Below are 14,773 nucleotides of genomic sequence, written 5' to 3'. Positions count from 1 at the left end.
GCTTCTCATTGCAGTGGCTTCTCTTGTTGCGGAACACAGGCTCTAGACGTGTGGGCTTCAGTAGTTGTGGCATGGGCTCAGTAGGTGTGGCATGGGCTCAGTAGTTGTGGCTCACAGGCTCTAGAGTGCAGGCTCAGTAGTTGTGGCGCAGAGGCTTAGTTGCTCCGCGGCATGTGGGATCTTCCCCGACCAGGGCTACAACCTGTGTCCCCTGCATTAGCAGGCGGATTCTTAACCACTGCACCACCAGGGAAGCCCCAGTCATCCTTGAACTTTTGTCTCTGCATACTGATATTTTTATTTCTGTTGGCTAACTTCTGAGAAATGGTTTGCAAAAGCTGCTGATTTTTAAATATATCTTTTATCCAGACACCTATTTTTAATTCCATTATTCATTCTAAAACTTTTTCAGCTGATCCTTTTGGGTATTCAAGGCATATAATCACATTGTCTGTGAATCATGGTAAATCTCTTTTCATAATTCCATAGTTATGTACTTCTGGCTTTTGTTTCATGTCTCTTTGAACAGAACAGACTCCTAGAACGACAAAATTTTTTCTTCTTATTTTAGTTCTAATTTCAACAGGCATAAAGCTACTAGTTAACAAACATGTATAGAGCAGTTATTAGGCACTGGGCGCTGTTTTTTTATTAGTTATCTATTTTATACATATTAGTGTATACATGTCAATCCCAATCTCCCAACTCATCCCCCCACCACTCCCCCCACCACCCCACTTGCCTCCTTTGGTGTCCATATGTTTGTTCTCTACATCTGTGTCTCTATTTCTGCCTTGCAAACCAGTTCATCTGTACCATTTTTCTAGATTCCACATATATGCGTTAACATATGATATTTGTTTCTCTCTTTCTGACTTACTCTGTATGGCAGTCTCTGGGTCCATCCACATTTCTTCAAATGACCGAATTTCGTTCCTTTTTATGGCTGAGTAATATTCCATTGTATATATGTACCACATCCTCTTGATCCATTCGTCTGTCGATGGGCATTTAGGTAGCTTCCATGACCTGGCTATTGTAAATAGTGCTGCAATGAACATTGTGGTACGTGACTCTTTTTGAATTATGGTTTTCTCTGGGTATATGCTCAGTAGTAGGATTGCTGAGTCATATGGTAATTCTATTTTTAGTTTTTTAAGGAACCTCCATATTGTTCTCCATAGTGGCTGTATCAATTTACATTCCCACCAACAGTGCAAGAGGGTTCCCTTGTCTCCACACCCTCTCCAGCATTTGTTGTTTGTAGATTTTCTGATGATGCCCATTCTAATTGGTGTGAGGTGATACCTCATTGTAGTTTTGATTTGCATTTCTCTAATTAGTGATGTTGAGCAGCTTTTTATGTGCCTCTTGGCCATCTGTATGTCTTCTTTGGAGAAATGTCTATTTAGGTCTTCTGCCCATTTTTTTGATTAGGTTGTTTGATTTTTTAAAATATTGAGCTGCATGAGCTGTTTATATATTTTGGAGATTAATCCTTTGTTGATTCATTTGCAAATATTTTCTCCCATTCTGAGGGGTGTCATTTCATCTTGTATAGTTTCCTTTGCTGTGCAAAAGCTTTTAAGTTTCATTACGCCCCATTTGTTTATTTTTGTTTCTATTTCCATTACTCTAGGAGGTGGGTCAAAAAAGATCTTGCTGTGATTTATGTCAAAGAGTGTTCTTATGTCTTCCTCTAAGAGTTTTATAGTGTCCAGTCTTACACTTAGGTCATTAATCCATTTTGAGTTTATTTTTGTGTATGGTGTTAGGGAGTGTTCTAATTTCATTCTTTTACATGTAGCTGTCCAGTTTTCCCAGCACCACTTGTTGAAGAGACTGTCTTTTCTCCATTGTATATCCTTGCCTCCTTTGTCATAGATTAGTTGACCATAGGTGCGTGGATTTATCTCTGGGCTTTCTGTTCTATCCTGTTCCACTAATCTATATTTCTGTTTTTGTGCCAGTACCATATTGTCTTGATTACTATAGATTTGTAGTATAGTCTGAAGTTAGGGAGTCTGATTCCTCCAGCTCTGGTTTTTTCCCTCCAGATAGCTTTGGCTATTTGGAGTCTTTTGTGTCTCCATACAAATTTTAAGATTTTTTGTTCTAGTTCTGTAGAAAATGCCATTGGTAATTTGATAGGGATTGTGTTGAACCTATATATTGCTTTGGGTAGTATAGTCATTTTCACAATATTGATTCTTCCAATCCACGAACATGGTGTATTTCTCCATCTGTTTGTGTCATGTTTAATTTCTTTCATCAGTGTCTTATAGTTTTCTGAGTACAGGTCTTTTGTCTCCTTAGGTAGGTTTATTCCTAGGTATTTTATTCTTTTTGTCGCAATGGTGAATGGGATTGTTTCTTTAATTTCTCTTTCTGATCTTTTGTTGTTAGTGTATAGGAATGCAAGAGATTTGTGTGCATTGATTTTGTATCCTGCAACTTTACCAAGTTCATTGATTAGCTCTAGTAGTTTCCTGGTGGCATTTTTAGGATTATCTATGTATAATACCATGTCATCTGCAAACAGTGACAGTTTTACTTCTTCTTTTCCAATTTGTATTCCTTTTTTTTTTTTTTTTTTTTGCGGTACGTGGGCCTCTCACTGTTGTGGCCTCTCCCGTTGTGGAGCACAGGCTCCGGACGCGCAGGCTCAGCGGCCATGGCTCACGGGCCCAGCCGCTCTGCGGCATGTGGGATCTTCCCGGACCGGGGCACGAACCCATGTCCCCTGCATCGGCAGGTGGACTCTCAACCACTGTGCCACCAGGGAAGCCCTGTATTCCTTTTATTTCTTTTTCTTCTCTGATTTCCATGGCTAAGGCTTCCAAAACTACGTTGAATAATAATGGCAAGAGTGGACATCCTTGTCTTGTTCCTGATCTTAGAGGAAATGCTTTCAGTTTTTCACCATTGAGAATGATGTTTGCTGCAGGTTTGTTGTATATGGCCTTTATGCTGTTGAGGTAGGTTCCCTCTATGCCCACTTTCTGGAGAGTTTTTACCATAAATTGGTGTTGAATTTTGTCAAAAGCTTTTTCTGCATCTATTGAGATGATCATATGGTTTTTATTCTTCAATTTGTTAATATGGTGTATCACATTGATTTGCATATATTAAAGAATCCTTGCATCCCTGGGATAAATACCACTCGATCACAGTGTATGATCCTTTTAATGTGTTGTTGGATTTTGTTTGCTAGTATTTTGTTGAGGATTTTTGCATCTATATTCATCTGATATTGGCCTGTAATTTTCTTTTTTTGTAGTATCTTTGGTTTTGGTATCAGGGTGATGGTGACCTCGTAAAATGAGTTTGGGAGTGTTCCTTCCTCTGCAGTTGTTTGGAAGAGTTTGAGAAGGATGGGTGTTAGCCCTTCTCTAAATGTTTGATAGAATTCACCTGTGAAGCCATCTGGTCCTGGGCTTTTGTTTGTTGGAAGATTTTTAATCACAGTTTCAATTTCATTACTTGTGATTGGTCTGTTCATATTTTCTGTTTCTTCCTGATTCAGTCTTGGAAGGTTAAACCTTTCTAAGAATTTCTCCATCTCTTTCAGGTTGTCCATTTTATTGGCATAGAGTTGCTTGTAGTAGTCTCTTTTGATGGTTTGTATTTCTGAGGTGTCCATTGTAACTTCTCCTTTTTCATTCCTAATTTTGTTTATTTGAGTCCTCTCCCTCTTTTTCTTGATGAGTCTGGCTAAAGGTTTATCAATTTTGCTTATCTTCTCAAAGAACCAGCTTTTAGTTTTTTTGATCTTTGCTATTGTTTTCTTTGTTTCTATTTCATTTATTTCTGCTCTGATCTTTATGATTTCCTTCCTTCTACTAACTTTGGATTTTGTTTATTCTTCTTTCTCTAGTTCCTTTAGGTGTAATGTTAGATTGTTTATTTGAGATTTTTCTTGTTTCTTGAGGTTGGATTATATTGTTATAAAGTTCCCTCTTAGAACTGCTTTTGCTGCATGCCATAGGTTTTGGATCATCATGTTTTCATTGTCATTTGCCTCTAGTTATTTTTTGATTTCCTCTTTGATTACTTCAGTGATCTCTTGGTTAGTTAGTAATGTATTATTTAGCCTCCACGTTTTTCTGTTTTTAACGGTTTTCCCCCCCTGTAATTGATTTCTAATCTCATAGCATTGTGGTTGGAAAAGATGCTTGATATGATTTCAGTTTTGTTAAATTTACCGAGGCTTGATTTGTGACCCAAGATGTGATCTATCCTGGAGAATGTTCCTTGTGCACTTGAGAAGAAAGTGTAATCTGCTGTTTTTGGATGGAATGTCTTATAAATATCAATTAAATCTATCTGGTCTGTTGTGTCATTTAAAGCTTGTGTTTCCTTATTAATTTTCCATCTGGATGATCTGTCCATTAGTATAAATGTGGTATTAAAGTCCCCCACTATTATTGTGTTACTGTCGATTTCTTCTTTTATAGCTGTTAGCATTTGCCTTATGTATTGAGGTGCTCCTATGTTGGGTGCATTTATATTTATAATTGTTATATCTTCTTCTTGGATTGATCCCTTGATCATTATGTAGTGTCCTTCCTTGTCTCTTGTAACATTCTTTTGTTTAAAGTCTATTTTATCTGATATGAGTATTGCTACTCCAGCTTTCTTTTGATTTCCATTTGCATGGAATATCTTTTTCCATCCCCTCACTTTCAGTCTCTATGTTTGTTGGGTGCTGTTTTAAGTACTTTACTTGTATGATCTTATTTCTGTCACTGTGAGGATAGGCACTATTATAATTTCCATTTTACAGTGAGGAGGTTTTGAAGACAGGCAAACTTGAAATGAAATTGCAGTTTTTCCAATTAAATGTGTGGGCTTTGACATTTCATACACTTTATTAGCATCAGTTTTCCCTTTTCAGAATCGAGAATGATAACGGCTATCATGGAATCAGGATCAGGAATTCTATACACACAGAAGACTCATTAAAAAATACACAGCTTTTATTAACTATTGATACCTGATTCAGAATTTCTTTCAGTTATTTAACCTCTATGTGGCCATAAGGAAGTTGCAGAGCTGGGCTGTGAATTCTGAGTCTGAAGCCTATTGTTCTTTACCTCTTGACAGGTGTGCTGGTAAATATTTAACATGCTGCTCTCTGAAAAAAAAAAAATGCCTCCATTGGCAACATTTGCCAATTTTTGTGGTGCAACTACTCCCACCATGGTTGATGTGGTATCACTGAATATGGATTTGGGAAGAGATTATCATAATTCCTCTTGGGAACCAGAACTGGCCACACTAAGCAATTCCAGCACTCCTCAGCCTCCAGCATTACATCCTAAGGCAAGGAGGTGGTTGCTGTGTAAGGTACCTGTTGGTTGAGGTTTTTTGGCTTCAAGAAATAGAAACCAGGTGGAGCTGGTCCAAGCCAAAGGTGAATTTACTGTAAAGATACAGTCTTAGAAGGAAGGGCCAGGAGGCAACAGGGCTTAGGAGGGCTGGGAATGAGGGATAGATGTGCTGTGGGGTCTCAGTGCATCCCTTGTCTCTGATTCTGTTTACTGCAGGTCTGTGTTCCTGCATCTCTGGCTCATAGGGCAGAATGCTACTATCCGTCAATCCTGAATGTACCCACTGAGGTTCTTGCCACCAGCAGAGACTGAGGTCCTCTCTGACTGGCTCATTTGGGTCAAGGGTCAGTCCTAGACAGTCAGCTATGACCATATGATGTTAGTGTTGGCCATAGTCTGTTTGCCTCTGTTCATGATCACATTGGAGATGTCAGTCTAGACTAGGACCATCCCCTTCTGTCTCTGAAATTCTGTTACACTTAATACCCATCATCACACCACGGTCCTCTGGGCTCCTCACCATCTGTGTCTTGATGACCTTTTTGAGGTCATCCCTGTCAGTGTCCCCTTTGCTCACTTCATTTTTCCAGCCTTCTTGTTGGTCCTTGAATATTACAAGTTCATCTCACCTCAGGGCCTTTGTACTTGCTCTCATAGGCTTCCATCCTCACTTTATTCAAGTCTCTTCCTCAGAGATTCTAAAACCATGGGTCAAATCCATTTCACCTTGCTTTACTAATCAAGGTCATTTTCATTGTTGCCACAAAAGACTTGCCTGTTCTCCAACCAGCGCATAGCCCAACTTGTTTTCCAGGAACTTGCAGTCAGCTGTGTCTAGTTCAAGCCGAGCCAGTTAAGACTGGATGGGACCACTGACCCTCCAATTGGGCATGCCTGAGTATTCTTTAGCTGTCAGAGGGCTGAAAACTCCACCCTCAGATGGTGTTAAGCACTTACATATTTGAATGTGCCAAGGCCTGTAGCTTAGTTACACCTGCGCAGAAGGACAATTACTGCACCTTTTTCCAATCACCTTTCCCCACACTCCCCACACCCCCCATGCCTCAGACCACCCTGCTGCTTTATTCTTTATCTCATAAATACCCAAGCCCCTTGCCTTCAGGGAGGCAGATTTGAAACTTGTTCTCCTGTCTTGTCTGTCTTGAGAATACCCCTCTCTTTGCTGCAAACCTTATCATCGCAGTGTTTTTGCTTGTTGTGTGTCAGGCAAAACAAACCTCGTTCCCTAACAAGCCCCTCCCTGAGCATCCTGCCTGAAACAGTCCATTCCATTGTGCCTGTCCTCATATCTTCGTTATTTTCTTCAATATTACCTGAAATTGTATCATGTATTTGACTCTCTGCTCCAGGTCTCACAGCTGGAATATGACCCATGGGTCCAGGGACTTTGCTTGTATGGCTGTATTTTCAGCATCTGGAACAGTGCTTGGCATCTAGTAGACACTTAAAACCTATTGGCTAAATGCTTGATTAAGTAAATGAATGAGAGTGAGCTGCAGACTTATTATGAAGTACACATTTGAAAATAAACCTGAACTCTTCACTTTGTTTTAAAATGTTTTTGTTTATTTTGCACATAAATAGTATAATAGTATTCCTTTTAAAGTGAGATGTAATTCAGATTTTTCATGGTCTAAACTTCCCTAATCTACCCCTTAGCATATTTTCTCTCCAGCTTTCCCCGTAGTATTCTCAATTAGGTTTTGCAGTAATATGTGGAAATAGGCTTTTGTTTTTCATTTGAGGCAGGAAATATTTGACTTTAATTATGATTTGATGATCCTGCTGAGAAGGGAAGTGGCATGAAGAGCTGGTATTTGTTTTCTGTCTTTAAAGGCTCTGTGTGAGCAGAAAAGATTATCTTCTTGTGTACGAAACGATTTCATAGGTGACTCCTGCAAGAATCATCTACACTTAACTCCCAGTACAGTAACTCAGAATTATCGTCAAAATAGATAGATGAAGAAGCATGGCCCTTTGCTGGAAAAAAATAATCGAGAAAAGCATATTTCCAAAAGTATACCAGAAAAAAGTCTTCTTTTTCTCATGAAAAATTCAGAGCAAGAAAGAAAACGTTATTTTCACAAGAGAAAGCATGTATTTGGCCATAGACAAGCCTCCCCCCACTCCCTCCACCCCCTGCCCCCAAAGCTGAGGAGATTTTCAGCTAGAGAAAACTGACAACTTTGCCTTGAGGCTTAATTTTATAGCTTTTACCAGGGGCAGCAGCTGTGTTTACTGATGGCCCTGCGTTGCCTCTGAACAAATTCAAGATTAAGTAAAGGATTGGTGTTCTCAGATAATTACCAGCCAAACGAACAATCTCTTACTGTGTGTGGAGCTCCAGGCCTCATGTCCTTACCTTTAAAAATTACCTCAGAAGCTGTTGCTTTTAAAGATAGAAGTTGGTATATCTGCTGTAATAGAATGTTTGTAGCCCTGAGGCTGTGGTTTTCAACCCCAGCTGCACGTTGGATTCACCTGGGAGCTAAAAGCAGGAAAACACCAACCCAGTGCCAGAACTCTACCCTGACCCAAATAAATCAAAAGGCGGGAACATAAATCCTACTTGTTATTAGGTGTTTGATCACTCGCTGGCTGATTCCAACATGTGGCTCTGAGAACCACCGCCCTCTGGCCCAGGATACAGTGTGCACCTGAGTTCCATCCTGGATGGGGTGTCTGGTGGGGTTGCTCACTGATCCTGCTCGCAGGCCAAATTGTGAAGACAGTTAAATTTATCTTTAGTCTCTCATCTGCCTTTCTGTACCCCTCACCCCACCCCTGACAACTCCCCTCCTGACATATTTCTCAGGTGCTCTTATCCTGCCCTGTGCCCGCATTTAAGCACTCAGGCTCCACGGCAATTCTTTCTTGCTAAAAGAAAGCTCTCACCATTTCCAGTGTAATAGTATTCCACTCCCCAAACAAAAAACATGTAACAGAAATGTGGAATGCTCCAGAATGCAACTGGTGAGTTGAGGTAAAATTAGGGAGAGGAGGCACATGCTTCTGGCTCCCATCAGGCCCCTTCTTGTAAGCAGCGGTCTACTCAAAAACACCCAGTTCTGCTGGGTGACTCTGGCAAGTTAGTTGACCTCTCTGTGCCTCAGATTCCTCATCTGTCAAACGGGTGACCCACAAAATTGTTGCATGGATTATATACGTAAAGCATTTGGAGAGTGCTTGACACACCATAAGCAGTCAGTGCACATTAGCAGTTATTACTATCACTGTTATTATTATTATTATAATTTCAAATTCTTGAGTTTAAGATTGGGTGAAGGAGAGTTCCACATGGAGCAGGAAAATAGAGAAGGCATTATGATTGACTTTCTTTTGCAGCTGACACACTGATTGAATTTCAAGAAATATTTTGAGCTATGGCATCCTCATTGGTACACATACATGTCTTAACTCCTGTATCCCAAGACAATGTCTAATTTGTGCCATCCACTTAGATGTATAAATTCCAAGATCTAGGGGAAAAAAATTCCCCCCATCTTTTTTTTTTTAAACTGTATAATCAACCTTATACAACTAAGACTCTTGGGAAATGAAAGCGAGAGTGAGCAACTGCATAGCTGGAGAGAAACAAGTGCCCCTCTAATTGACTAGTTAACACATAAATTAAAGAATTCCACAAACATTTAATAATAAACTCGGTGCCAGATGTCATGCTAGGAAACGGGGGTCGGTGTAGGGTGTGGATAATACAGGGAGGAGGCAGGCCGAGCCCTCATGTAGCTCAGAGACCAGTGAACGTGTAGAAGGAGGTGTCGTCCAAGTTCAAGTCACAGACCAGAGCCATGAACACCTTCATAGGCCCTGCTATTTTCAGTGCTGGGAGTTGCCCACCCCACTTTGTTTTAAACCTTCCAGGTCAACCATAATATGAGGATGTTGAGAATAGGTTGAACTCATTTCTCCTCTGAAGGATCTTACTTTTCCTTTTTTTGTTGGATTCCATATATAAGTGATATCATATGATATCAATATTTGTCTTTCTCTGTCTGACTTACTTCAATCAGTATGATAATCCCTAGGTCCATCCATGTTGCTGCAAATAGCAAAATTTCATTCATTTTTATGGCTGAGTAATATTCCATTGTATATATACCACATCTTCTTTATCCATTCATCTGTCGATGGGCATTTAATATTCCATTGTGTATATATTCCATTGTGTATATATACCAAAACTTCTTTATCCATTCATCTGTCGATGGGCATTTAGGTTGCTTCCATGTCTTGGCTGTTGTAAATAGTGCTGCAACGCACATTGGGGTGCATGTGTCTTTTAAAAATATATTTTCTCAGGATATATGCCCAGCAGTGGAATTGCAGGATCATATGGCAACTCTATTTTAGTTTTTAAGGAACCTCCATACTGTTCTCCATAGTGACTGCACCAACTTACATTCCCTCCAATGACGTAGAAAGGTTCCCTTTTCTCTGCACCCTCTTCAGCATTTATTGTTTGTAGATTTTGATTTGCCTTTCTCTGGTCAGAATGGCCATAATCTCTCATAATTAGTGATGTTGAGCATTTTTTCATGTGCCTGTTGGCCATCTGTTTGTCTTCTTTACCAAAATGTCTATTTAGCTCTTCTGCCCATTTTTGATTGGGTTGTTTTTTGAATTAATCCCTTCTCAGTTGTCACATCATCTGCAAATATTTTCTCCCATTCTGTAGGTTGTCTCCTTTGCTGTGCAAAAGCCTTTAAGTTTAATTAGGTCCCATTTGCTTATTTTGGAAAAGATACAATGTATTTATTTACAAAACAGAGACTCACAGGCATAGAAAAAAAATGTATGGTTACCAAGGGGGAAAGGGCTGGGGAAGGGATAGATTAGGAGGCTGGGATTAACCTATACATACTACTATATATATAAAAGATAACCAACAAGGACCTACTGTCTAGCACAGGAAACTATATTCAATATTTTGTAATAACCTATAAGGGAAAAAAATCAGAAAAAGAATATATATATATATATATAAATATACACACACATACATATGTATACACATACATGTGTATAGATATATATATATATATGCACACACATATATATAACTGAATCATTGTGCTGTACACCTGAAACTAACACAACATTGTAAATCAACTGTACTTCAATTAAAAAAAAAGAAGGGTCTTACTTTTCCAAACAGGTTGACTGGTCAAACAATCTATGCATTCCTTTGTAGGAAATACACTTTTTACCTACCAAAGAAAAAGTAAGAATACTGCTTGCAAAGAACTGGGAGTAAAAATGCCCAGGGATGACCTAATTAATTGTCTCTGTCCTTGGAAGAAACATGAATGTTCATCCCTTGACACAGCAGTCTTTTTATCTTCTTAGTGACTGATCTGAATGCACTGAATGTCAAATTCAGGGGGTGTTTCTATTGCCTTCTTTTTGGAAGTTTCCTAGAGAAGGCTTAAAAGGGTATTTTTGTTTTACTTTGTTTTAAAGTTCACTAAATTCTTAGAAGCTTCTGGATGGCTTAAAAATATTTTTAGGTTATGCTAAAAGTGGAGTCAAATTTTATACAAAAGAAGTTCTTAAAATTGCCTAAAAATCTACTTTGGGGGCCCCTATAGATAGCACAAGGGATTCTTGTGATTGAACTTCTCTGTATCTGATTGTGGTGTTGCTCACATGAATCTACGCACGTGACAAAACTACACAGAACTAAATACACACACAAATGAGTACATGTAACTGGTAAAATCTGAATAAAGTAGATTGCTTGAAGGGTAAAAAAAAATCTAAATTTTGTAAATATAATCACTTTTGGACTGAACATGTCTAAGTTTCCTTTTAAAGAGTTCTAAGATCTACACCATAATCTAAGGGATCTTCATTTAATTTTGAGCTTCAACTCACAGTGACCTTCCACACTTGACATTATTTTACCTTTTTCCTATAGCCTCTCTGTTATGAGATAACAAGATTCTAACTCACAGGAAAGTGACTTAAGTGAGCTTACTGTCTGCTGTAGCATCACTGTGACTTTTCTTTAAAAAGTCATTTTTTTTTCTATCAAATTTACTCTCTCATCTATTTGTTTTATAAGAAATAATTTGCTTTTAAAACAGTGGGGTGCCATGTCTCAGAGATGGACCCCGATAGACCACACTTTGGAATTGATGCCTTGTGTAGCCCCTTTTTCATTGCCTGTGACCTGGCCTATGACTTGTAGTAACCAATCCAGTGTGTGTTGGGGGGCAGTGATTTGGGGCCCGTTCCATGAATTAGACTTAAGAGGATGGGCAGCTTTTCCTCCTCTGGGAACGTTTGCTTTGGGGAGCCCTGGGCTGACATAAAAGCAAATTCACTACCCTGCAGGAGAGAGCACTTGGGGAATCCACATGAGGAGGCTCTGGGATGATACAGAGAGGGGGCAAGGTCCAGCTGTCTCAGTGTCCTTGTTGAGCCTCCAGAGGACTCTAGTCCTAGCTGCCACCTGGCTTCAACAGCATGAAAAACTTCAAAAGAGACCAGCAGAAGAACCACCCAACTGAGCCCAGCAACCCACAGAAAAGTTGGACAATAAGTGGCTGTTATTTAAGCCCTTAAGTTTTGAGGCAGTTAGTTATGTAGTATAATTAACAATATATCTCACATGTTTAATCTTAGGATTTCAAAATGAAAAGAAAGTGAATTGGTGTCCTCAAAATAATTCATATACTACCTTGGAGAATTTTTAAAGGAAGGTAAGCTTTCAATGCACTCAGTATCTAGGTTAGTGAATAGTATTATTATTCTCGATCAAAAAACTCATCAAAAAGTGGAATTTTCTCTGTCCTGGTCCTCACCAGTGCTCGTGGTTTCTTCTCGTCTTTCCCCAACTCATCTGAGTCAGAGCTGGAACTGTCCCAGAGAAGCTGTCCACGAGCCTCTTGTTCACGGAGCCATGTTTCCAATTTGCCAATTTTCTGGGCACAATAGTCATTACTTGCTTGATGTTCCAGAAATTCTGCATTCTGTGTGTTTTCTACAAAGAATTAGAAGTTCACTTAATTTATTTTTTCCCCTGACAATGATGTATTTGTTTAAGTGCTTAGGTTTTTAGGAACACAAAATAATCTACTTCGTGTTCTTTAAAAAAAAAAAAAATACACACACACACACACAGTTCCTTGCTATTTAAAAAACTTTTTAATCTTCTGAAAGTCACAAGAATGGCACAGTAGACACTTGTATACCCTAACTCATGAACAACATTTTGTCACAGTATTGTTTTATACATATATGTACACACACACACACACACACGCTTTTCTTCAGCTGAACCATTTGAGAATTAGTTGCAGTCACTTCCTCCCAAAATACATCACCACAGGTCTCCTAAGAACAAGGGCAATTTTCCTATGTAACCACAATACAATTATTACACTTAAGATATATGACATTGAGACAACATTGTTTTCTAATATACGGTCTGTATTCAAATATCCATGGTTGTCCCAGTAATGCCCTTTATAACGGCTTTTTGTTTGTCTGTTTGTGTTTTATTTTTTAGATCCAGGATCCAATCTAGGAATATGTGTTGCATTTTATTTTCTTGTCTCTTAGTCTCCTTTAATTCAAGAACACTCTCTTATCTTTTTCTTCTTTCTTCTCTTCCCCTTCCTTCCTTCCTTCCTTCCTTCTCTCCCTCTCTTCTTCGCCTTCCCCTCCCCTCCTATCCCCCTCCCATATCCCCCTTCTTCTTCTCCTTCGTCTCTCTTTCTCTCCCCCTCCCCAACTCTCTCATTGGCTCTTTTCCTCCTCCACCTTCATTATCTTCTTTTTTTCCCTAACACTGACATTTTAAAGCATCCAGGTCAATTGTTTGGTAGAATGGCCCTAAATTCGGGCTTCTCTGATTGTTTCCTTGTGATTAAATTAAGGTTAAGTGGTTTTGGCAAGAATATTGCACAGGTGATGTTGCCTGGACCTACTTATTGAACATCTACTACATGCTAGGCACATACTGTACACTTTTCTTAACCTTCACATCAGCTCTGCCTTTCGTAGCAGAATCACCTATGGAGCTTTTCAGAGACACAGATGCCAGATCTACAGAACTAGGGAGCTCAAAGGGTCAGGCACTTATTTTACCTTCTTTTTTTTTTTTTTTGGAAGAGATTTAATTTATTTTTTGGTGTGGGATTTTGTGCATGTATGTCTTTACTTTAGCTTTTAATTTAAGTAGTACCCAGTGTCCTTTTAGAATGCACTTCAGAACAACATGGCTTTATGCAAGGAAGGTGACTTTTAAGAAAACAAAATCTTAACGACCATTTTCAAGCTTGGAAAATCATCCTGGGTCAAAGTCCAGATTTTCCCCTCAGTCTGGTGGAATCAGCTGTAACTTTATGGATGTTGTTTTCATGATAGTTGTTTATCAAATCTTAAGGCATATTTTATTTAAGCCCTTGATATCTGAATTTGCATATGGTTACAAAAGAATATCAAGCATTTCAACGTGAGGATTCATGCCTTGTGACTCACAAGTTCCCTTTCTGCCTCACTGAGGGGCTACCCTGCTCTCCCCTTGAATGTTACTGTACTTACTAGCATTATCTATTTACACAGCCCCGACAGAAAACTATAGTTAATTTATCCTGCAGCCCTAATCTGTCTCCTGAGCTCTGATACATTTTTTGTACAACTGGACACCTCCTCTTTGATGTCTCCTGGCAATATGTCAGCTCCACCTTCTTTTTCTGTCTTAAACCTGCCACTTCTCCCAGTTACCCTAGTCCAACACTTGGTCGTAACTTTGTTCCATCATCTGCCTAGTTCTTCAGGAGAAACCCAAGAATCCTCCTGACCACCTCACTCTCTCCACGTACCCATGTGTAATTCATCACCAGGTTCTGCCAATTCTCTCTCCTAAATATCTTATATCTGGCTCCTTCTCTCCCTCCTCTGTGTCACCCTTCTCTGCTGGTCCAGATGCCACCTCTCTCTTGCACTACTGCTATGTACTTCTCACCTGTCTCCCCACATCCTCATGCATTCTTCTCCCATCCATGCTCCACAGTTCAGACAGAGTAATATTTAAAATATAAACCCAATAGTTCACTTACTTGCTCTTTCAGTGGCTTCCCATTGATCTTAAGATAGAGTTCAAAGTCTTTATTTGACATGATTTATGAGACCCTGTGTGCCCTGGGCCCTGACTGTGCCTCCAGAGCCATCTCCAATCATTCTCTATCTCAATGTCTCTTCTCCATCTGGTGTCTGGAATCTGTCAGGCTCCTTCCCACTCAAGGGCTTTTGCACATGCTCTTATCAATCACAGTTTAGGATGTCCCAGGACTCTGTTCCTTACGCTCACGTGCTCACCCGCTCCCTTCATGCAGCTATTTCCTGTCTCAATTTAAATATCACTTCCTCACAGAAACTGTCCAACTCCT

General features: G+C 39.5%; 1 protein-coding gene across 2 annotated transcripts in view; it reads right to left on the bottom strand.

Moving 5' to 3' along the window:
• Positions 1–12,124: 12,124 nt before the first annotated feature.
• Positions 12,125–14,773, bottom strand: part of CCDC198 (coiled-coil domain containing 198) — a 32,284-nt gene continuing 29,635 nt past the window's right edge. For both annotated transcript variants that reach the window (XM_060098088.1, XM_060098089.1), the window contains exon 6: positions 12,125–12,360. In XM_060098088.1, coding sequence (XP_059954071.1) covers positions 12,125–12,360 — 236 coding nt within the window. The remainder of the gene's footprint in view (positions 12,361–14,773) is intronic.

The sequence above is a fragment of the Mesoplodon densirostris genome, chromosome 4, assembly GCF_025265405.1.
Source record: "Mesoplodon densirostris isolate mMesDen1 chromosome 4, mMesDen1 primary haplotype, whole genome shotgun sequence".
NCBI lineage: Eukaryota > Metazoa > Chordata > Mammalia > Artiodactyla > Ziphiidae > Mesoplodon > Mesoplodon densirostris.
The sequence above is the reverse complement of the archived record's forward strand: the minus strand, read 5'-3'. Positions and strand labels throughout refer to the sequence as shown.